Raw genomic sequence first — 16,237 nt, 5'->3', positions numbered from 1 at the left:
AAAATTTTGAAAGTCAGACAAGTATTATTTGTTACGTGAGCTGGCTACATGGGTCTTAGATTCTACCAACTAACGCTCCATCTCGAGCATACGTTGTTCATGTCTTGCCTGCCGTGCCCGAAGTTCTATCACTTCGGTTTGAGTTGCCGCTAGCTCTCTCTGCAACGCTTCATTTCGATTTACGATTCTCTCGTGAGCTAATCCTAACTGTCGGATGTGAACTGTGTTGACTCCAGTGTTCGCATCATTTTCCTCAGTTCGATGGATGGTCATCCGTCCTTGTTCATCAATGTGAGAAATCCGACGAACCAATATAGGAAGGGCTCTGTCTGCTGAGCCCCCCTCGCTTAGGTTGTAGAAGCTTCGGTCTCCGTTGAATGGAAGGGGTTGATCCTATTCGCGGCTCAACCTATTCAGGTTAGTTGTCCAAAGGGGCGTCGAGCCATGAAATTCCGGTCGAGGATTAGGATTTTGAATTGGAGCCGTTAAGGGTAGGTTATTGTTCTCTGGATCTGAGTCTGATTCTTCTTGCATTCCTTCCTCAGGATCATTCTCTATCCCTTCTCCATTACCTTGGTTGGGGTAGTAGGGGTCATTGGGGTGATGGAATCCTGCCATTGAGTCTGTACGAGAATAGGGTTAAGAATCGACTATAAGCTAAAGCACGTGGAGTTTACTCTTAAGTTTAAGGGTTGAAGGAACTCGAATACTCCCTTAGTATTGTTTAACGATATGCTTTTGGTAAGTTTTAAATTTGTTGTCCATTACAGGCACTCCTTGGCATACGTTAGTCGGCCCTTGGACAAATATAGTTGATCAGGCTACATTCATCCCAGTTCCGATTACATGTCCCAAGGCATACCTGCACTGCACAACTTATATATAATACTTCTATATTGTTTTAGTTATGATACTAACCATGTTATTAATATGAAATGAATGCATGCCTACTTTACAAAAACTAAATAAATTTAATTTTAAAAGTATGACTCTTACTCAGAGTGTTTTTGCCCAGTTGCGTTTATAGTTGTATACCAAAAATGGTTTTGATATACTTAATTCACTATAAACAATGCTCTGATACCAATATGTCACACCCCCAAACAAGAATGGCGGAAACGTTCGGGGGCGGAGGACGTCATATTCAGTATCATAACAGTTCATAGAAAGGAAAGTACACACCACCATATATATTAAAGTTTCCAAGATGTTTACATAATTGTATTCATTACATGTTCAAAAGATAAATACATAAACATCATTCAAAAGAAGTAATTAACGCCAGCGCGTTAATCCCAAAAGTTGATTCCCAAACCTGCTTAGCGGTTCCCTGAGAATACAAGTTAATTCAAAGAAAAAGTGTCAACAATTAAGTTGGTGAGTTCATAAGTAGTTTAGAAAAATTGGATGCCATTCCAAAATGGGTGTATGTTTTCCAGAAAACGCAGCATTTCAAATGTAAAGAGTTGTGATTTGTTGTGTTGAAAGTGAATGTATTAGATCCAGAAAATCCCATATTTTCCCTAATGGTTGAGATACGAGTTGTTGTGTTTTCCAAGAAAACCCCTTATTTTCTTATAAAAGTACGAAATGCATATGAATGTTCGTGTTATAAGTTGTAAATAATTGCACCAGGAAAATCCCTTATTTTCCTATTAGTTGTTTGGTTTGTATGCAGGAAAAACCCTTATTTTCCTAACATAAATGGCAGTCTCTAAGACCGAAAATCGCAAGAAACCGACGTTCTCAAAAGTTGTGTCATAGTTTTATATAATAAAGCTATACGAAGATCGCATTTGTTAGATGAAGAATAGTTTTAATAGCTACTCGTTCATAAAAGCATAATACCATAATAATTGTATATCCGATGAGTTTTATAACCATACTAAACATAATATGCCTGTAATGACGTTCTTCAGGCGTCGCAGCGTTATGACAACTGTCACCCCAAAAGACGGACTGTAGCTAACAGTCAGGGCGCGGGATCATGACTTCCTGTATAGATCTATACACATTTGACACGTTCTCCGAACGGGAGACTCTGGTTATAGACAGAACTTGCAGCATTACTTTCTAATAAAGAAAAGTAACGTTTGAAGATATACACGTCTCATGGATTCTCAACTAAGTCCGCATTATAGTGATAGTTTTGTATGCAAAGTTTATCCTTTTTCACAATGTTTGACAAAGCAAGATCATAAGTTTTTAGAATGTATAAAACGACTTAACAATGAAAGGTACTTTGAAATAATTATATACTTTGTATAAGTCTAATGCACGCAAAGTATGACAAGAGTTTTCCATAGTAGTAATGAATTCCAAGTGATTTATTCGATAAAACAAGTGAAGTGAAACTTTATAAAATACACGATAATAACCGTATGTTTACTTGTATTCCCCCCTAAAAGAGTAAAAAAGCATTTAAAATGTATTTAAAGTGTGTTTGAAAGGGGTATGAACTCACTTGATTGATTGAAGAAAGCGTGACGAAAACCGAGCAGAACTTCTACTCGAGAAAGCGGATCTCTCGAGATTCTCGGGAAATCTCGGGAGTCTCGGGAGTGTAAAACTTTCTTCCCACCTTGGATATGAAAAACGGGCCTTTGGGATGATTCCGAGGGTTGAAACGCAGAGCTTCGGCGCGAGAAAGGAAGGAAATTAGCAATTTTGGCCGGCACCCTCGCATCCTTTTTATAGGGGTCTGGGAGGTTGCGTTACGCGGGGCGTACTAGAGTACGCGCTGCGTACGCATGCGTCATGCATGAGCGCATCCTCGGTCGTAACATTGGAGCGACGTGGGCGAACCGGAGCCTAGCATCCGAGTACGCTGGGCGTACGACGGTACGCTGGGCGTACGAGGGATCGGACCGGTGACTCCTTCGGATAATACCGGGCTTTAATTTAATTTATATTTAATTTAATTAACAAACTTTAAAAATTCATATCTTTCTCATACGAACTCCGGTTTCGACGTTCTTTATATACACGCGAAGGTGAGACTATGATCTACAACTTTCGTTTAGACTCCGTCGGCTAGTTTTGACTTTATTTTTAATATTATATTTTTAATAGGTCGGGACAGGAAAAGTCCGTTAAAGTTCCATAACTTCTTCATCCGACGTCCGTTTTCGTCAGAATTTTTACCGTTGCGCTAGAATTATTGATCCCTTTGGTTCTCATTTAGGTTGTTTTGGCCAAAAGTCTCTCGATCTCTATTTCGAGTTTTTAGTTGTCTACTGCTATATCTGTAACTTAGAAAAATCACAACTTCCTCATACGAAGTCAGATTTGGACGTTCTTTTTATGTACGGTTACGGTTTGACGATATCTATGACTTTCATTTAGACACCTAAGGTCAAAAAGTGTTTCGTTGAAACTTTGCGTTTTTACGTAACTTCGTATTGCCGGTTTTTGTCGAGAAACTTAGAATGGTCATAACTTCTTTGTTATAACTCGGATTTTAGTGTTCTTTATATGTATGAAAACCTTGTTACAATATCTACCACTTAGTATACTTAATTACGGTTTTATAAAATTTTAAATTTTGACCTGAATTTTGCTATTGTTACAGAAACCGCCCCAAAAAAACGACAAAAAACCTAACTAACAACTAAAAAACTAAACTAGACAATAATTAAAACAGAACTATTAGACCTAACTAACAAAAACCAACCAATCCACTTCCAAGTACAACTCCAAGGGAAAGTGTGAAACCAAACATATCTTCCAAAATTATAAACAATGAAATCAAAAGCTAAAGTCTTCCATCTCACAAAGTCTTCAAAACCAATCTTCATGAAGTAATTAATCCTCCACCAACCCAAAGAAAGAATAATGATGGCCTCATACTCGAACAAATAATCCGAGGTTTGAAAAGTATCAAAATCACACAACTTCCAAGGAACTTTCAAATCAAGAGAATCATTGGCCAACTCGATCAAATCTTCAATTACTTTCAAAAAACTCGAAACCATACTATTCCCAAAAATAGCAATCAACTTTAATCTTTTAGTTTTACTCTTCTTGCAATCTTTTCCTTTCTTCTCCAGAAACCAATTTTTGATCTTCATTCCATTCTTCACTTGGTAAGCCCATATGCTCCAAACCTTATTCCCTTTAACCATCACAATCCACCATAAAAGTATGATGCTAAAACCAAGTAATCCATACCGATCCCACCATTTCCAGAAAACTTTCATATTATCTTCATCTTCATTATTACCCAAACTATTCCAAATGGTCTTCAAAAAGTCTTCCATAAAATTGAACCAAAAGTTCCAAAAATGCCCTTGAGCAATAAACCACATTCTTTAAAATTTTGAACTCATAGAAACAATGATACCCAAATCTTGATTGTCAAAAAAAATCCCAACCACCAACATTCTTCTTAAGAATCAATCCAAAGATATGAAACCCGTCAATTCCTTTTTTAATGGGGATTTTCCAAAAATATCCCTAAAGGTTAATCCCTAAATAATTAAGAATTGAACCTTCAATTTCCACATCAAAGGTAAAAATACCAATGATAACCGGGATAGACCGGTTGGCATTAAAATTTTGGTAAAACCAAAAAGAATGGAAGATCCAAAAGTGGTTGTTTTTATGTAAACAAGGGAAACAACCAACCCAAATGTGGTACAGTTTAAGGTTAACGTACCCAATCCAGTGTATTGATGGGTAAATATCCCACCACTTGCTAATCGAACTAGCAGTGGCACCCACAAAAGTGGAGATTCCTAGTTGCCTAGGAAGAAAATTCCAACTAACGGGGATCAAACCCATTTGCTTTAAGAAATTAACCACTTCAAAGGAAAAAATTCCAATGAAATCCGGGATAAACCAGAGAGAAAATAACAAAAAAGGATCCATAAGGCTCCAAAAGTGGTTGTTTTTATGGTTACATAGGAAACAACCAACCCATAGGTGGTACAGTCTAAGGTTAACGTACCCAATCCCGTGTATTGCCGGGTGAATATCCCACCACTTGCTAATCGAACTAGCAGTGGCACCCACAAAAGTGGAGATTCCTAGTTGCCTAGGAAGAAAGCACCAACTAATGGGGATCAAACCCATTTGCATTAAGAAAATATCCACTTCAAAGGAAAAAATTCCAATGAAATCCGGGATAAACCGGATGGCAATAACCATACAATTATTCCATAAAGCCAAAAAGTGGTTGTTTTTATAGTTACAAAGGAAACAACCAACCCAATTATGGTACAGTTTAAGGAAAACGTACCCAATCCCTGGTATTAACGGGTAATTATCCCACCACTTGCTAATCGAACTAGCAGTGGCACCCACCAAAGTGGAGACTCCAAGTTGCCAAGGAGGAAAACAACCACTTATGGGGATAATACCCATAAGCAAGAAGAAATCCACTTCTAAAGGAATAATCCTAAAGAAAATCGGGATAAAACCGATAAGCAGAGCAATTTTTAAAGGAAAATTGCTAAACCCAAAACCGTCAATTCCTTTAATCATCAAGACAGTCAATATTTTCCTCACCAACAGGGATACCCCACTTCATTTTAACAGAATTATTAAACCCCACAAAATCACTTTTAAGACCAATGAGCTTAAGGCGAATGTCCTCAAAGATATACAAAATCACTTTATTCTCATCAATCTTGCCTCTGCGAAATAATCTAGAATTCCTTTCCCTCCAAACATGATAAACCGTGGCAGCAAAGGCAATTCTCATAATAAAAGCATGAATGCTCTTTCCTTTAAGGGAAACCTGTAGGTCTTCAATAATCTCTTTCCATCCGTGAGGGACACTTATTAACTCCACTTTATCTTTCACAGCCTTCCAAATCAAAGAGGAATACGGGCATTCAAAGAACAAATGAGAATGCGAATCCGATTGTAAATTACACAGAGTACACTTGAGATTTTTATTTTTGTCCCAGAATCTCATTCTATCCTGTGTCATGAGTCTCTCCTGTATAGCAAGCCATAAAATGAAACTGTGTCTAGAAATACGTTGTTTGAACCAAACAAGATGAACCCAAGGGACCTTTTGACCACAATTACAAAGATCAATCCAAACTTGATGAATGTCAAACTCAACCATTTGACCATCTCTTTTCCTCCATAAGACTCTATCAGCAGCCAAAGGGTCAAGAACCGGTAATTGATAGATACTTAGCTGAGGAATAAGGGAAATCCAATCAGGAGGCCAAAACCAAGAATTATCAACAATAAAATCCTTGACCTTATCTGAAATTTTGAACCCAACACTAGCAATCTCTCTTGGAGAATGTACAGAAGAGAGAGCTCCAAGATGATGCCAATCATCATACCACATAAACGTATTAGCACCATTCCCAATTTTTGTAAAGAAATGATTTCGAAATTGAGGTCTTAATCTAAGCAAGTTTCTCCAACTCCAACTCAAATCTTGTTTTTCTTCAACATCCCAAAAGCTTCTTCCTTTTAAAACATAAGTATTTATCCATCTCACCCATAAAGAATCAAAGTTGGAAACAATCATCCAGATTCTCTTAGAAAGAACAGCTTTGTTCCAAGCTCTAAGATTTCTGAGACCAAGACCCCCAAACTCCACTGGTTTGCATACAGACGACCAAGCAATTTTGGCTCTCCCTTTTTTTGACTCATCACAATCCCAAAGAAAGTTTTTCATAAATTTCTCTATCTCCTTGGTAATAGCAGCCGGAATAAGAAGACATGAAGCCCAATACACAGGAAGAGAAAAAAGAACTGAAGAAATAAGTTGCAATCTACCAGCATAAGATAGAAATTTATTTCTCCAGTCCCCAATTCTGCATCGAACTTTATCAACAAGTCTTTTGCAGTCACGAATGAACAATCTAGTCGAAATGAGAGGAATTCCCAAGTATCGCATAGGGAGCTTCCCTTCAAAAAAAGGAAGAGTTTCAAGAATTTTCCCCTTCACATTAGCTTTAACATTTCCAAAGAAAATATGGCTTTTTGAGAAATTTGGATGAAGGCCAGCCACTAAAGCAAATTCTTCAAGACTCTCCTTGATGAACCTAACCGAAGCAGCATTACCATGACTGAAAATCATCAAGTCATCCGCAAAACAGAGGTGAGTGAGCTTTAGTTTCTTACATCTCCAATGGTACTTGAACAATGGTTCATTTTTTATTCTTCTTTGAATTATCAAATTAAAAGTTTCCATCACCAAAGTGAAAAGATAGGGAGATAAAGGACAACCCTGTCTAAGACCTCTCTTCCCTTCAAAATAACCATGGAAGGAACCATTAATGCTAATCATATACGAGGGGGAGCTCACACATTGCATGATCCACTTTATCATAGCTGGATGAAATCCAAAAAGGAAAAGAATATCTTGAAGAAATGACCAGCTAACTGTGTCATAAGCTTTTTGGATGTCCACCTTAAGAGCACATCTAGAAAACCCACGGTTTCTGTGATATCCTCGAACAAGTTCTTGAGAAAGAAGAATATTATCAGTGATCGATCTTCCAGGAATAAAAGTAGACTGATTTTCAGCAACAATGGATCCCAAGTGATTCCTTATTCTAGCAACAATCGCCTTACTAATGCATTTATAAATAACCGAGCAGCAAGAAATAGGTCTAAAATCATTCACTTTTCCAGGAGAATCAGATTTTGGGACTAAAGCAATGGCAGTGGCATTGACTTCTTTGAGAATTTTTCCACTAGCAAAAAATACTTTAACAGCGAGACAAAAATCCTTCCTTATAACAGACCACATAGCTTTAAAAAATTTAGCCGAGTAACCATCAGGACCAGGAGATTTATCATCTTCAATATCAAAAAGGGCAGCTTTGATTTCTTCATCAGACACAACCTTAATCATCTCAACAGCAACAGCAAGATCAAGTTTATTACAAAACAAAGAATTGGGTTGATTAATCTCTCCACAAGTAACATCAGAACCTAAAAAATCTTTGAAATAATCCATAAATTCTTTGTAGACATCTTCACCTTCCAGCCATTTCCCTTCACAATTCATAATAGCTTCAATTCTATTTTTATGAGATCTCCCTTTAACAATTCTGTGAAAAAACTTAGAATTGCAATCCCCCTCTTTTAGCCAATGAATTTTAGCTTTTTGTTTCAAAAAAATTTCTTCTTTCTCATAAGCTTTTTTAAGTTCACCAAGAAAAATGGCTTCTAAATCACGAAGACTTGAATTGAAAGGATCCAAATCCAGATCAACTTGGACCGCTTCCAGCTCCTTTCGAATATGATTAACATTTTCCGAAAAATGCCCCTGAATTTTTAGCAATTTACGAATTGGCTTCTTGAGATTTTTAAGCTTTTGCAATAAACAAAACATCTTGATTCCTTGAATTTCAACATTCCAATGCTTTTCCACCAAAACTTTCAACTCCGGATTTAAAACAAGGACATTAGGGAATTTGAAAGGAAGCACTTTAAACTTATTTCTAATCGGGATTTTGATGACCATTGGGCTATGATCCGAAATTCCATAGGGCAGAAAAGAAGCATAAATCGAAGGAAAATCATCAAGTAACTTACTATTGACCATCACTCGATCCAATTTTTTCAAAATACCAATGCTGCCCTGCGGTTTTTGATTCCAAGTATAGTTTAATCCATTACTATTGATATCTTGAATTTCCAGAGAATTAATGCAATCAAGGAAGTCAACCATGCCTTTGGTATATCTAGAAGAGCCAGCCATGCTATCATTAAGACTAAGGGTGACATTAAAATCACCCCCAACCAGCCAAGGATCATCACCAACGAAGTTGTTGTGAAACACAAGAGAAGACCATAAAGCTCTTCTATCAATATACTTATTGGCAGCGTAAACAATGGAACAGAAAACATGTTTATTGTTGTTTGGAAAACTGACTTTAAAATGAAAAACTTGATCATTGTGATCAATCAAGTTAAAATTAAAAAAACAGGGATTCCATCCAAGAATTATTCGAGAAGTAGTACCATAAGAACCTTTATTAGCAATCCACTTCCAAGAACCAAAGATTTTGTCACACTTCTCTTCAAGTTTACCAAAACTGGCTTGAGGCTCAAGAACAGCTAATAAACTCAAATTATTCAACTGAATTAACTTTTTTATTTCTTTTTGTTTAGGAGACTGATTAAAGCCCCTAACATTCCAGATCCCGAAACTAAGCGTCATTGGGAAAAGACTCCATGTTGGTATCATCCAAAGGGATACCACCTATAACTTCCATTTGATCAACAGTATCCAAGTAATCAAGATCAATTCCTTGAACACCCCTTCTAGAAAAACCCATTTGATTATCATCTTCCAAATCCTTTAAAACATCAAATTTATTGCTAGAAAAAATAATCGCAGGATCTTGACATTTCTCAACATTAAGAACTTTATCAAAATTAGAGTTAATCTAAAAATCAGCTCCAGACTTTGGAATATACTTCAGCCCACTGTCAATCTTTTTTCCCCCTTCAATATTCATTTTAGGTTCCTGGAAAGAGTTAAACGCATGAGGCATCCCCTGAAAATTATTCCCACCTGAACCAGTCCCTGAATTGTTGATTTTATTCGAAAACTTAAAGCTTTTACTATTCCGCCCCTATTCGAAATTAAAACCATTTGTTCTTCCACTCACAGCCTGATTTTTCCCATTATACCCCTGAACTTCTTTTCCCTTATTCCATTGATTTCCACCGAAAGTATTTCCATTTTTAGTTGAACTATTCCTTTTTTGCCCCTGACTTCCAACAGAGTTTCCAACCATATTCTTTCCATTTCCTTGGTTTTTCCCATTTTGCCCTTGAAAAGAATTATGATTTTTATTCCCTAATCCTTCCTTAGTCTTTTCGCCCATTTTTATTCCCTTATTCCTTTTTTCCACAGTTTGAAACCCTTCATTGTCATCATCAACTTTTTTAGTGCTCGCAATAAGAACCTCCATCAAGTCAACTTTAATACCATCCTTTTTTTGATCATCAGATTTAGAATTCGCTAAATCATTGGCCTCCTTAGCAAGTAAAATTCCACAAGTACTATCTTTATGCCCATAAACCTTGCAATGAGAACATTTGGAAGGATTCCAAGCATACTCAATTTTACACTTTGACAGAATTCTTTCACCAGTAGTAAGATCCGAAGAATAAACATGAACTTCTTTAAGCCATTCTTTAGAAGCAGACATTTCAATTAAAACTCTCATGAATGCCGATCTTCCCCAATGCTCTTGACACATCTTCGTTGTATGGGCATCAACATCCAACGGTTTTCCAATCTCCCAAGCAATGTGACTCAACCCTGTTCCATTCCAATATTCAAGGGGAACATTAAAAATCTTTACCCAAACAGGAACTTTGTCGTGTTGATCTTTTGCCGAACTCACACCAGTAGTCCATCTCCTAACAACAAGGGCACTATCAAAAATCATCCACACTCCACCCTCCAAAACAGAAATCATTCCTTGTTTAGAACTGAATCTGAAGAAATAGATCCCTTCATCATTTACCATCACCTCTTCTAAGCCATATTTTTCCACATATTATGAGCAAACTTGTTAACATTAAAGAAATTAACATGTTTGTCAATGAAATAACCATAAAGAATGGTCTTAAATGGGCTGCATCCTTTAAGAATATCACATATGGGCATTTCCACCACTCCATCAGGCAAATCCGCATTTTTCTTAACCTTGGAAATACGATTTGCAGCATTGAGCTTCTTTCCATTAACTTTCTCAGCATACGAAACAGGTTCATTTAATTTCGATTCCTCCAGATTAGTTTTAGGAATAGAAAAATTCACCTTGCTCTTCAACTCCCCATTCTTCATTTGTTCCATCATATTTTCAGTAATAAGCAACCCACCATTACTATTCCAGATATTTCCTTTATTTTCCTCATTTTCATCAACCAACATTTGGACATTAATACCCTTATCATCCGGATCAACATAATTGAAATTAAAATCACCTTTTTTAACAATATCAATATGGTTGAACTTACTAGGAAAGTGATATATAATCTCATTACACACTCGCTCCAGCTGTCTACTCACCATTTCATCAATTTCAATTTTCCTTTTCTCTTTCTTTTTCTTAACCAAAGATTGCATAGAGCATATATTTTGAAGATCAACAATCACTGGTTCATTCAAATTCAAATTAGGAACTCCTTCAGGAAAAAGATTACTCACAGTTTCACCAACTTTTGGAAAACCATCGGAAGCTTCAAAATCAGAGGATTTCTTCATATTAACCGAGGAAGGAAATAGAGAAGAAGATGGTTTAAATGGAATACGATTCTTCCCAAAATTAGCTTCAACCTGCTTTTTAACTTTGCTTGTACAAAGTTTATGGAAAAATTTCTCTTTTTTCTTATTGGTAAGATCTTTCCAATTCAACAGCATTTCATTTCTTTGACTAACCAAGGAAATCTTCTTTACATCATCAATTGAATCCACAATGTCATCATCAGCATCAATACCACTGTTGTATTTCTTCTTCGTAAACCTCAATCCATGAACAAATCCTTCTTTTTCATTAATAGATAATCCATTCCAAAAAGCCATCATAGCATTTTTCTCTCCAGGGCCACAAAATTGAGCAATATCCTTCTCAAATTCAATAACAGGTTGACTTAAACCATCAATTGATTCCTCCTCCTTTTTTATAGAATTAATAGAGACATGAAGAATTATAGAAGGGAAAGCACAATCGATTTTAATGGAACAGGGACTAACATAATTTTTCAAAACAGCAACATCAGGAGCAATTTGCGAACTCAAATTCAAACAATTAGATTGAATAACTTCATTTTTCACAACAGAAGAAGAATCTAAAACCATGCTATCCAATTTAGAGTTTTCGGAATTACCAGCTTCAGATGGGATTTTAGGAGCGATCAGACTAGCTTCAGATTCAAATTTATTGATGAGAGAAGTATCTGATTTAGCTTTCAAAGGATCACTCAATTGATTGGAATCAACATCCAGAACGGATTTGAGTTTGTTCTTCGAGTTCACATTTTTTTTTTCATTATTACGTCGGGTTCCAAATCAGGGGGATCACCCTCCATAAATCGATCAAATAGTATCCACAGAACGAGCAGGAGAAGACGAACAAATTAAGATCAAAATCAGTGGAAACTGTTGCCGGAATAATGATCGGTGCCGGAAAAACGGTTGAAAAAACGAGGGAATCGCCAACTCGCCAGAGAAGAGAGAGAAACAAAGACAGAGAAAGTTGGGTTTGGGTTTGGGTTTGGGTTTAGGGTTTAGGGTTTAGGGTTTAGGGTTTAGGGGGTTTTTTTTTTTTTTTTTTGGATAAAAGGGGAAGACCCCTTGGCAAATTTTATTGAAAAGAAAAAAACAATACAAAGAAAGAAGGCAACCGCCCAAAAAACCTAACTACACAACTAACAACAACTACAAACCCTAAACTAAAACAAAAGCAACTAACCCTAACTAAACAAACCAACCGATCCACTTCCATGTCCAACTCCAAAGCAAGGAGTGAAACCAAACATAACTTTCAAAGAGATACACAATACAATCAAAACCAAAAAACTTCCAATTCACGAAATCTTCAAAATCTTCAATCTTCATAAAGCTTCCAATCTTCCACCCGTTCAAAACCCAAAATATGGCCTCATACTCAAACAAATAGTCCAAGGTTTGAATAATGATTGTCTTCCAATGCTTCCAAGGAACTTCCAAATCAAGAGAATCATTGGCCAAAACATTCATATCATCAATAATTTGCAAATATTTCCACTCCAAGTTACCACCAATAATAGCAATGAACTTTGAACTTTGAACTATACTCTTCATGTAATTCTTCCCAATCTTCTCCTCACAATAATTGCTAGTCTTCTTTCCAATCTTCACTTTAACGTCCAATAAACTCCAAAATATAATCTTCAAAACACAAGAAAGTGTGTTGCTAAAACCGTTATTTCCCAACAAATCCCACCATTTCCAAATTTTCTTCAATTTGTCTTCAACTTCTTTCTTGCCCAAAATAAACCAATTACTCTTCAACAAATCTTCCAATATAATGTTCCAAATATTCCAAAATTGCCCTTGAGTTAAATCCCAACCTCTAACAATTAAAAGGCTCATAATCGCAATGATACCATAATCCTCAAGATTAAAAAAAATCTAGATCGCCAACTTTCTTCTTAGGAATCCATCCAAAAAAATGAAGCCCGTCAATTCCTTTTTTAAAGAGAGTATTCCAAAAATACCCCTGAAGGTTAATTCTTAAAAAATTAAGAATAAAACCTCCAAATTCCACATCAAAGGCAAAAATACCAATGATAACCGGGATAGACCGATTAGCTTTAAAATTTTGGTAAAACCAAAGGGTTTGAAAGGTCCCGAAGTGGTTGTTTTTATGAGAACAAAGGAAACAACCAACCCAATTGTGGTACAGTCTGAGGTTAACGTACCCAATCCAGTGTATTAACGGGTAAATATCCCACCACTTGCTAATCGAACTAGCAGTGGCACCCACAAGAGTGGAGATTCCTAGTTGCCTAGGAAGAAATTTCCAACTAACGGGGATCAAACCCATTTGCTTTAAAGAATTGACCACTTCAAAGGAAAGACTTCCAATGAAATCTGGGATAAACCAGACAGCAATAAGCAAACAAGGATCCATAAGGCTCCAAATGTGGTTGTTTTTATGATTACAAAGGAAACAACCAACCTGTAAGTGGTACAGTCTAAGGTTAACGTACCCAATCCCGTGTATTGCCGGGTGAATATCCCACCACTTGCTAATCGAACTAGCAGTGGCACCCACATAAGTGGAGAATCCTAGTTGCCTAGGATAAAAACACCAATTAATGGGGATCAAACCCAAATGCAAAATAAAATAATCCACTTCAAAGGAAAAATTTCCAATGAAATCCGGGATAAACCGGATAGCAGTAACCATACACTTATGCCATAAGACCTTAAAGTGGTTGTTTTTATAGTTACAAGGGAAACAACCAACCCATTTGTGGTACAGTTTAAGGAGAACGTACCCAATCCCTGGTATTGACGGGTAATTATCCCACCACTTGCTAATCGAACTAGCAGTGGCACCCACCAAAGTGGAGACTCCAAGTTGCCAAGGAGGGAAACAACTTAAAATGGGGATGAAACCCATTTGCAAAATAAAAACCACTTCTAAAGGAATAATCCTCAAGAAAATCGGGATAAAACCGATAAGCATCACAATTTTTAAAGGGAAATTGTTAAACCTAAACCCGTCAATTCCTTTAATCATCAAAATGATCTTGATTTTTCTCTCCCACAGGAACACCCCACTTCTTTTTGACAATATTATCAAAACCCAAAAAATCACCTTTGAGGCCAATAAGCTTCAAACGAATTTCTTCAAAAATTTCCAGCATAACTTTCATCTCTTCCGATTTTCCTTTCCTAAAGAGTCTTCGGTTTCTTTCTCTCCAGATATAATACACAGACGCCGCAAAAGCAATTTTCCTGATGAAATCAAGAATGCTATTTCCTTTGAACTTATCTTGAAGTTCTTCAATTAAATCTTTCCAGCCATGCGAATCACTTGTAATTCCAGCTTTGTCTTTCACAGCTTTCCAGATATACTTAGAGAACTCACATTCAAAAAACAAGTGAGAATGCGAATCAGGTTGCTTATTACACAAAACACAATGAACGCTTTTATTTTTGTCCCAGAATCTCATCCTGTCTTGTGTCATGAGCCTTTCCTGAACAGCAAGCCAAAGAATAAAGCTATGTCTTGGAATTTGATGTTTGAACCAAACCAGATGAGCCCATGAAACTTCATCTCCAACATTCGAAATATCATCACAGACTTTTTTTATGCTGAAATCGAAAATTTTCCCAGAATTACCCCTCCACATGACTTTATCGGGACAAGAAGGAGTAAGCGAAGGAAGCTGGAAATTCGTTAATTGAGGGATAAGATCACACCAGTTATTCGGCCAGTACCAAGAATCATCAACAATAACATCTTTAACCTTATCCGAAATATTAAACCCTGCTTGCGAAATTTCCCTATGAGAAATCACATAAGATAAAGGTCCCAATGGATGCCAATCATCAAACCATATAAACGTGGAAGCTCCATCTCCTATCTTATTACAAAAATGATTTCTAACCTCATCTTTGAGCTTAATAAGATTCCGCCAACTCCAACTCAGCCCGTTCTTTTTCTCTATATCCCAAAAGCTTCTCCCTTTTAAAAGATTGATCTTGACCCACTTAACCCATAAAGAATCAAAATCATCAAGAATCATCCAAATTCGCTTTGAAAGAATAGCTTTATTCCACGTTCTCAGGCTTCTAAGACCCAAACCTCCATTAACCACCGGCTTACAAATAGCAGACCAGGCCACTTTAGCTCTTCCTCTTTTCGATTCATCATGATTCCATAAAAAATTCTTCATCATTTTTTCAATGTTTTTTATGGTGCTACTAGGAATCAGCATGCTGGAAGCCCAAAACACAGGCAGGGAAAAAAGAACCGAAGAAATAAGTTGTAATCTTCCAGCATAAGATAAAAACTTATTTCTCCAATCACCAATTCTTTTCCTAACCTTATCAACCAATCTGTTACAATCCCTTATAAACAATCTGGTGGATATCAACGGAAGACCCAAATAGCGCACAGGTAATTTCCCTTCCACAAACGTCAAGGAATCAAGGATTTTCTTTTTAGCATTAGGCTTGACATTCCCGAAAAAAATATGACTTTTTGCTAGATTGGGAATAAGACCAGCCACTCCAGCAAATTCATCAAGTGCCTCTTTGATCACCCTAACCGACGCAAAATTTCCATGACAGAAAATCATCAGGTCGTCCGCAAAACAAAGATGCGTAATCTTTTGCTTCTTACAACTCCAGTGATACTTAAACAAATTCTCCTTAAGGATCTTTCTTTGGAGAATAAGATTGAAGGTTTCCATAACAAGTGTGAACAAGTACGGAGACAACGGACATCCTTGCCTTAAACCACGCTTACCTTCAAAATACCCGTGAAAAGTGCCATTTATACTTATCATGAACGAAGGAGAAGTCACACAACTCATTATCCATTTGATCATAACAGGATGAAATCCGAAAAAGAAAAGGATATCTTGGAGAAAAGCCCAATTTACCGTATCATAAGCTTTTTGAATATCCACTTTCATGGCACAACGAGAAAATCCTCGATTACGGTGATACCCACGAACTAACTCTTGAGATAACAAAATGTTATCAGTGATTGATCTACCCGGAATGAAAGCC

General features: G+C 36.7%; 1 protein-coding gene across 1 annotated transcript; it reads right to left on the bottom strand.

Annotated features, from left to right (window-relative positions):
• Positions 1–5,476: 5,476 nt before the first annotated feature.
• On the bottom strand, positions 5,477–10,469 carry LOC145008486 (uncharacterized). The gene is made up of 5 exons (XM_078967086.1): positions 9,581–10,469; positions 9,406–9,514; positions 9,185–9,306; positions 8,956–9,042; positions 5,477–8,871 (listed from the first exon to the last, which is right to left on the bottom strand). Exons 1-5 carry the CDS (start codon positions 10,467–10,469, stop codon positions 5,477–5,479), a joined length of 4,602 nt encoding a protein of 1,533 aa, XP_078823212.1.
• Positions 10,470–16,237: the final 5,768 nt, after the last annotated feature.

The sequence above is a fragment of the Lactuca saligna genome, chromosome 8, assembly GCF_052625555.1.
Source record: "Lactuca saligna cultivar CGN05327 chromosome 8, ASM5262555v1, whole genome shotgun sequence".
Classification (NCBI taxonomy): domain Eukaryota; kingdom Viridiplantae; phylum Streptophyta; class Magnoliopsida; order Asterales; family Asteraceae; genus Lactuca; species Lactuca saligna.
This window is presented reverse-complemented; position numbering and strand designations above follow the sequence as displayed.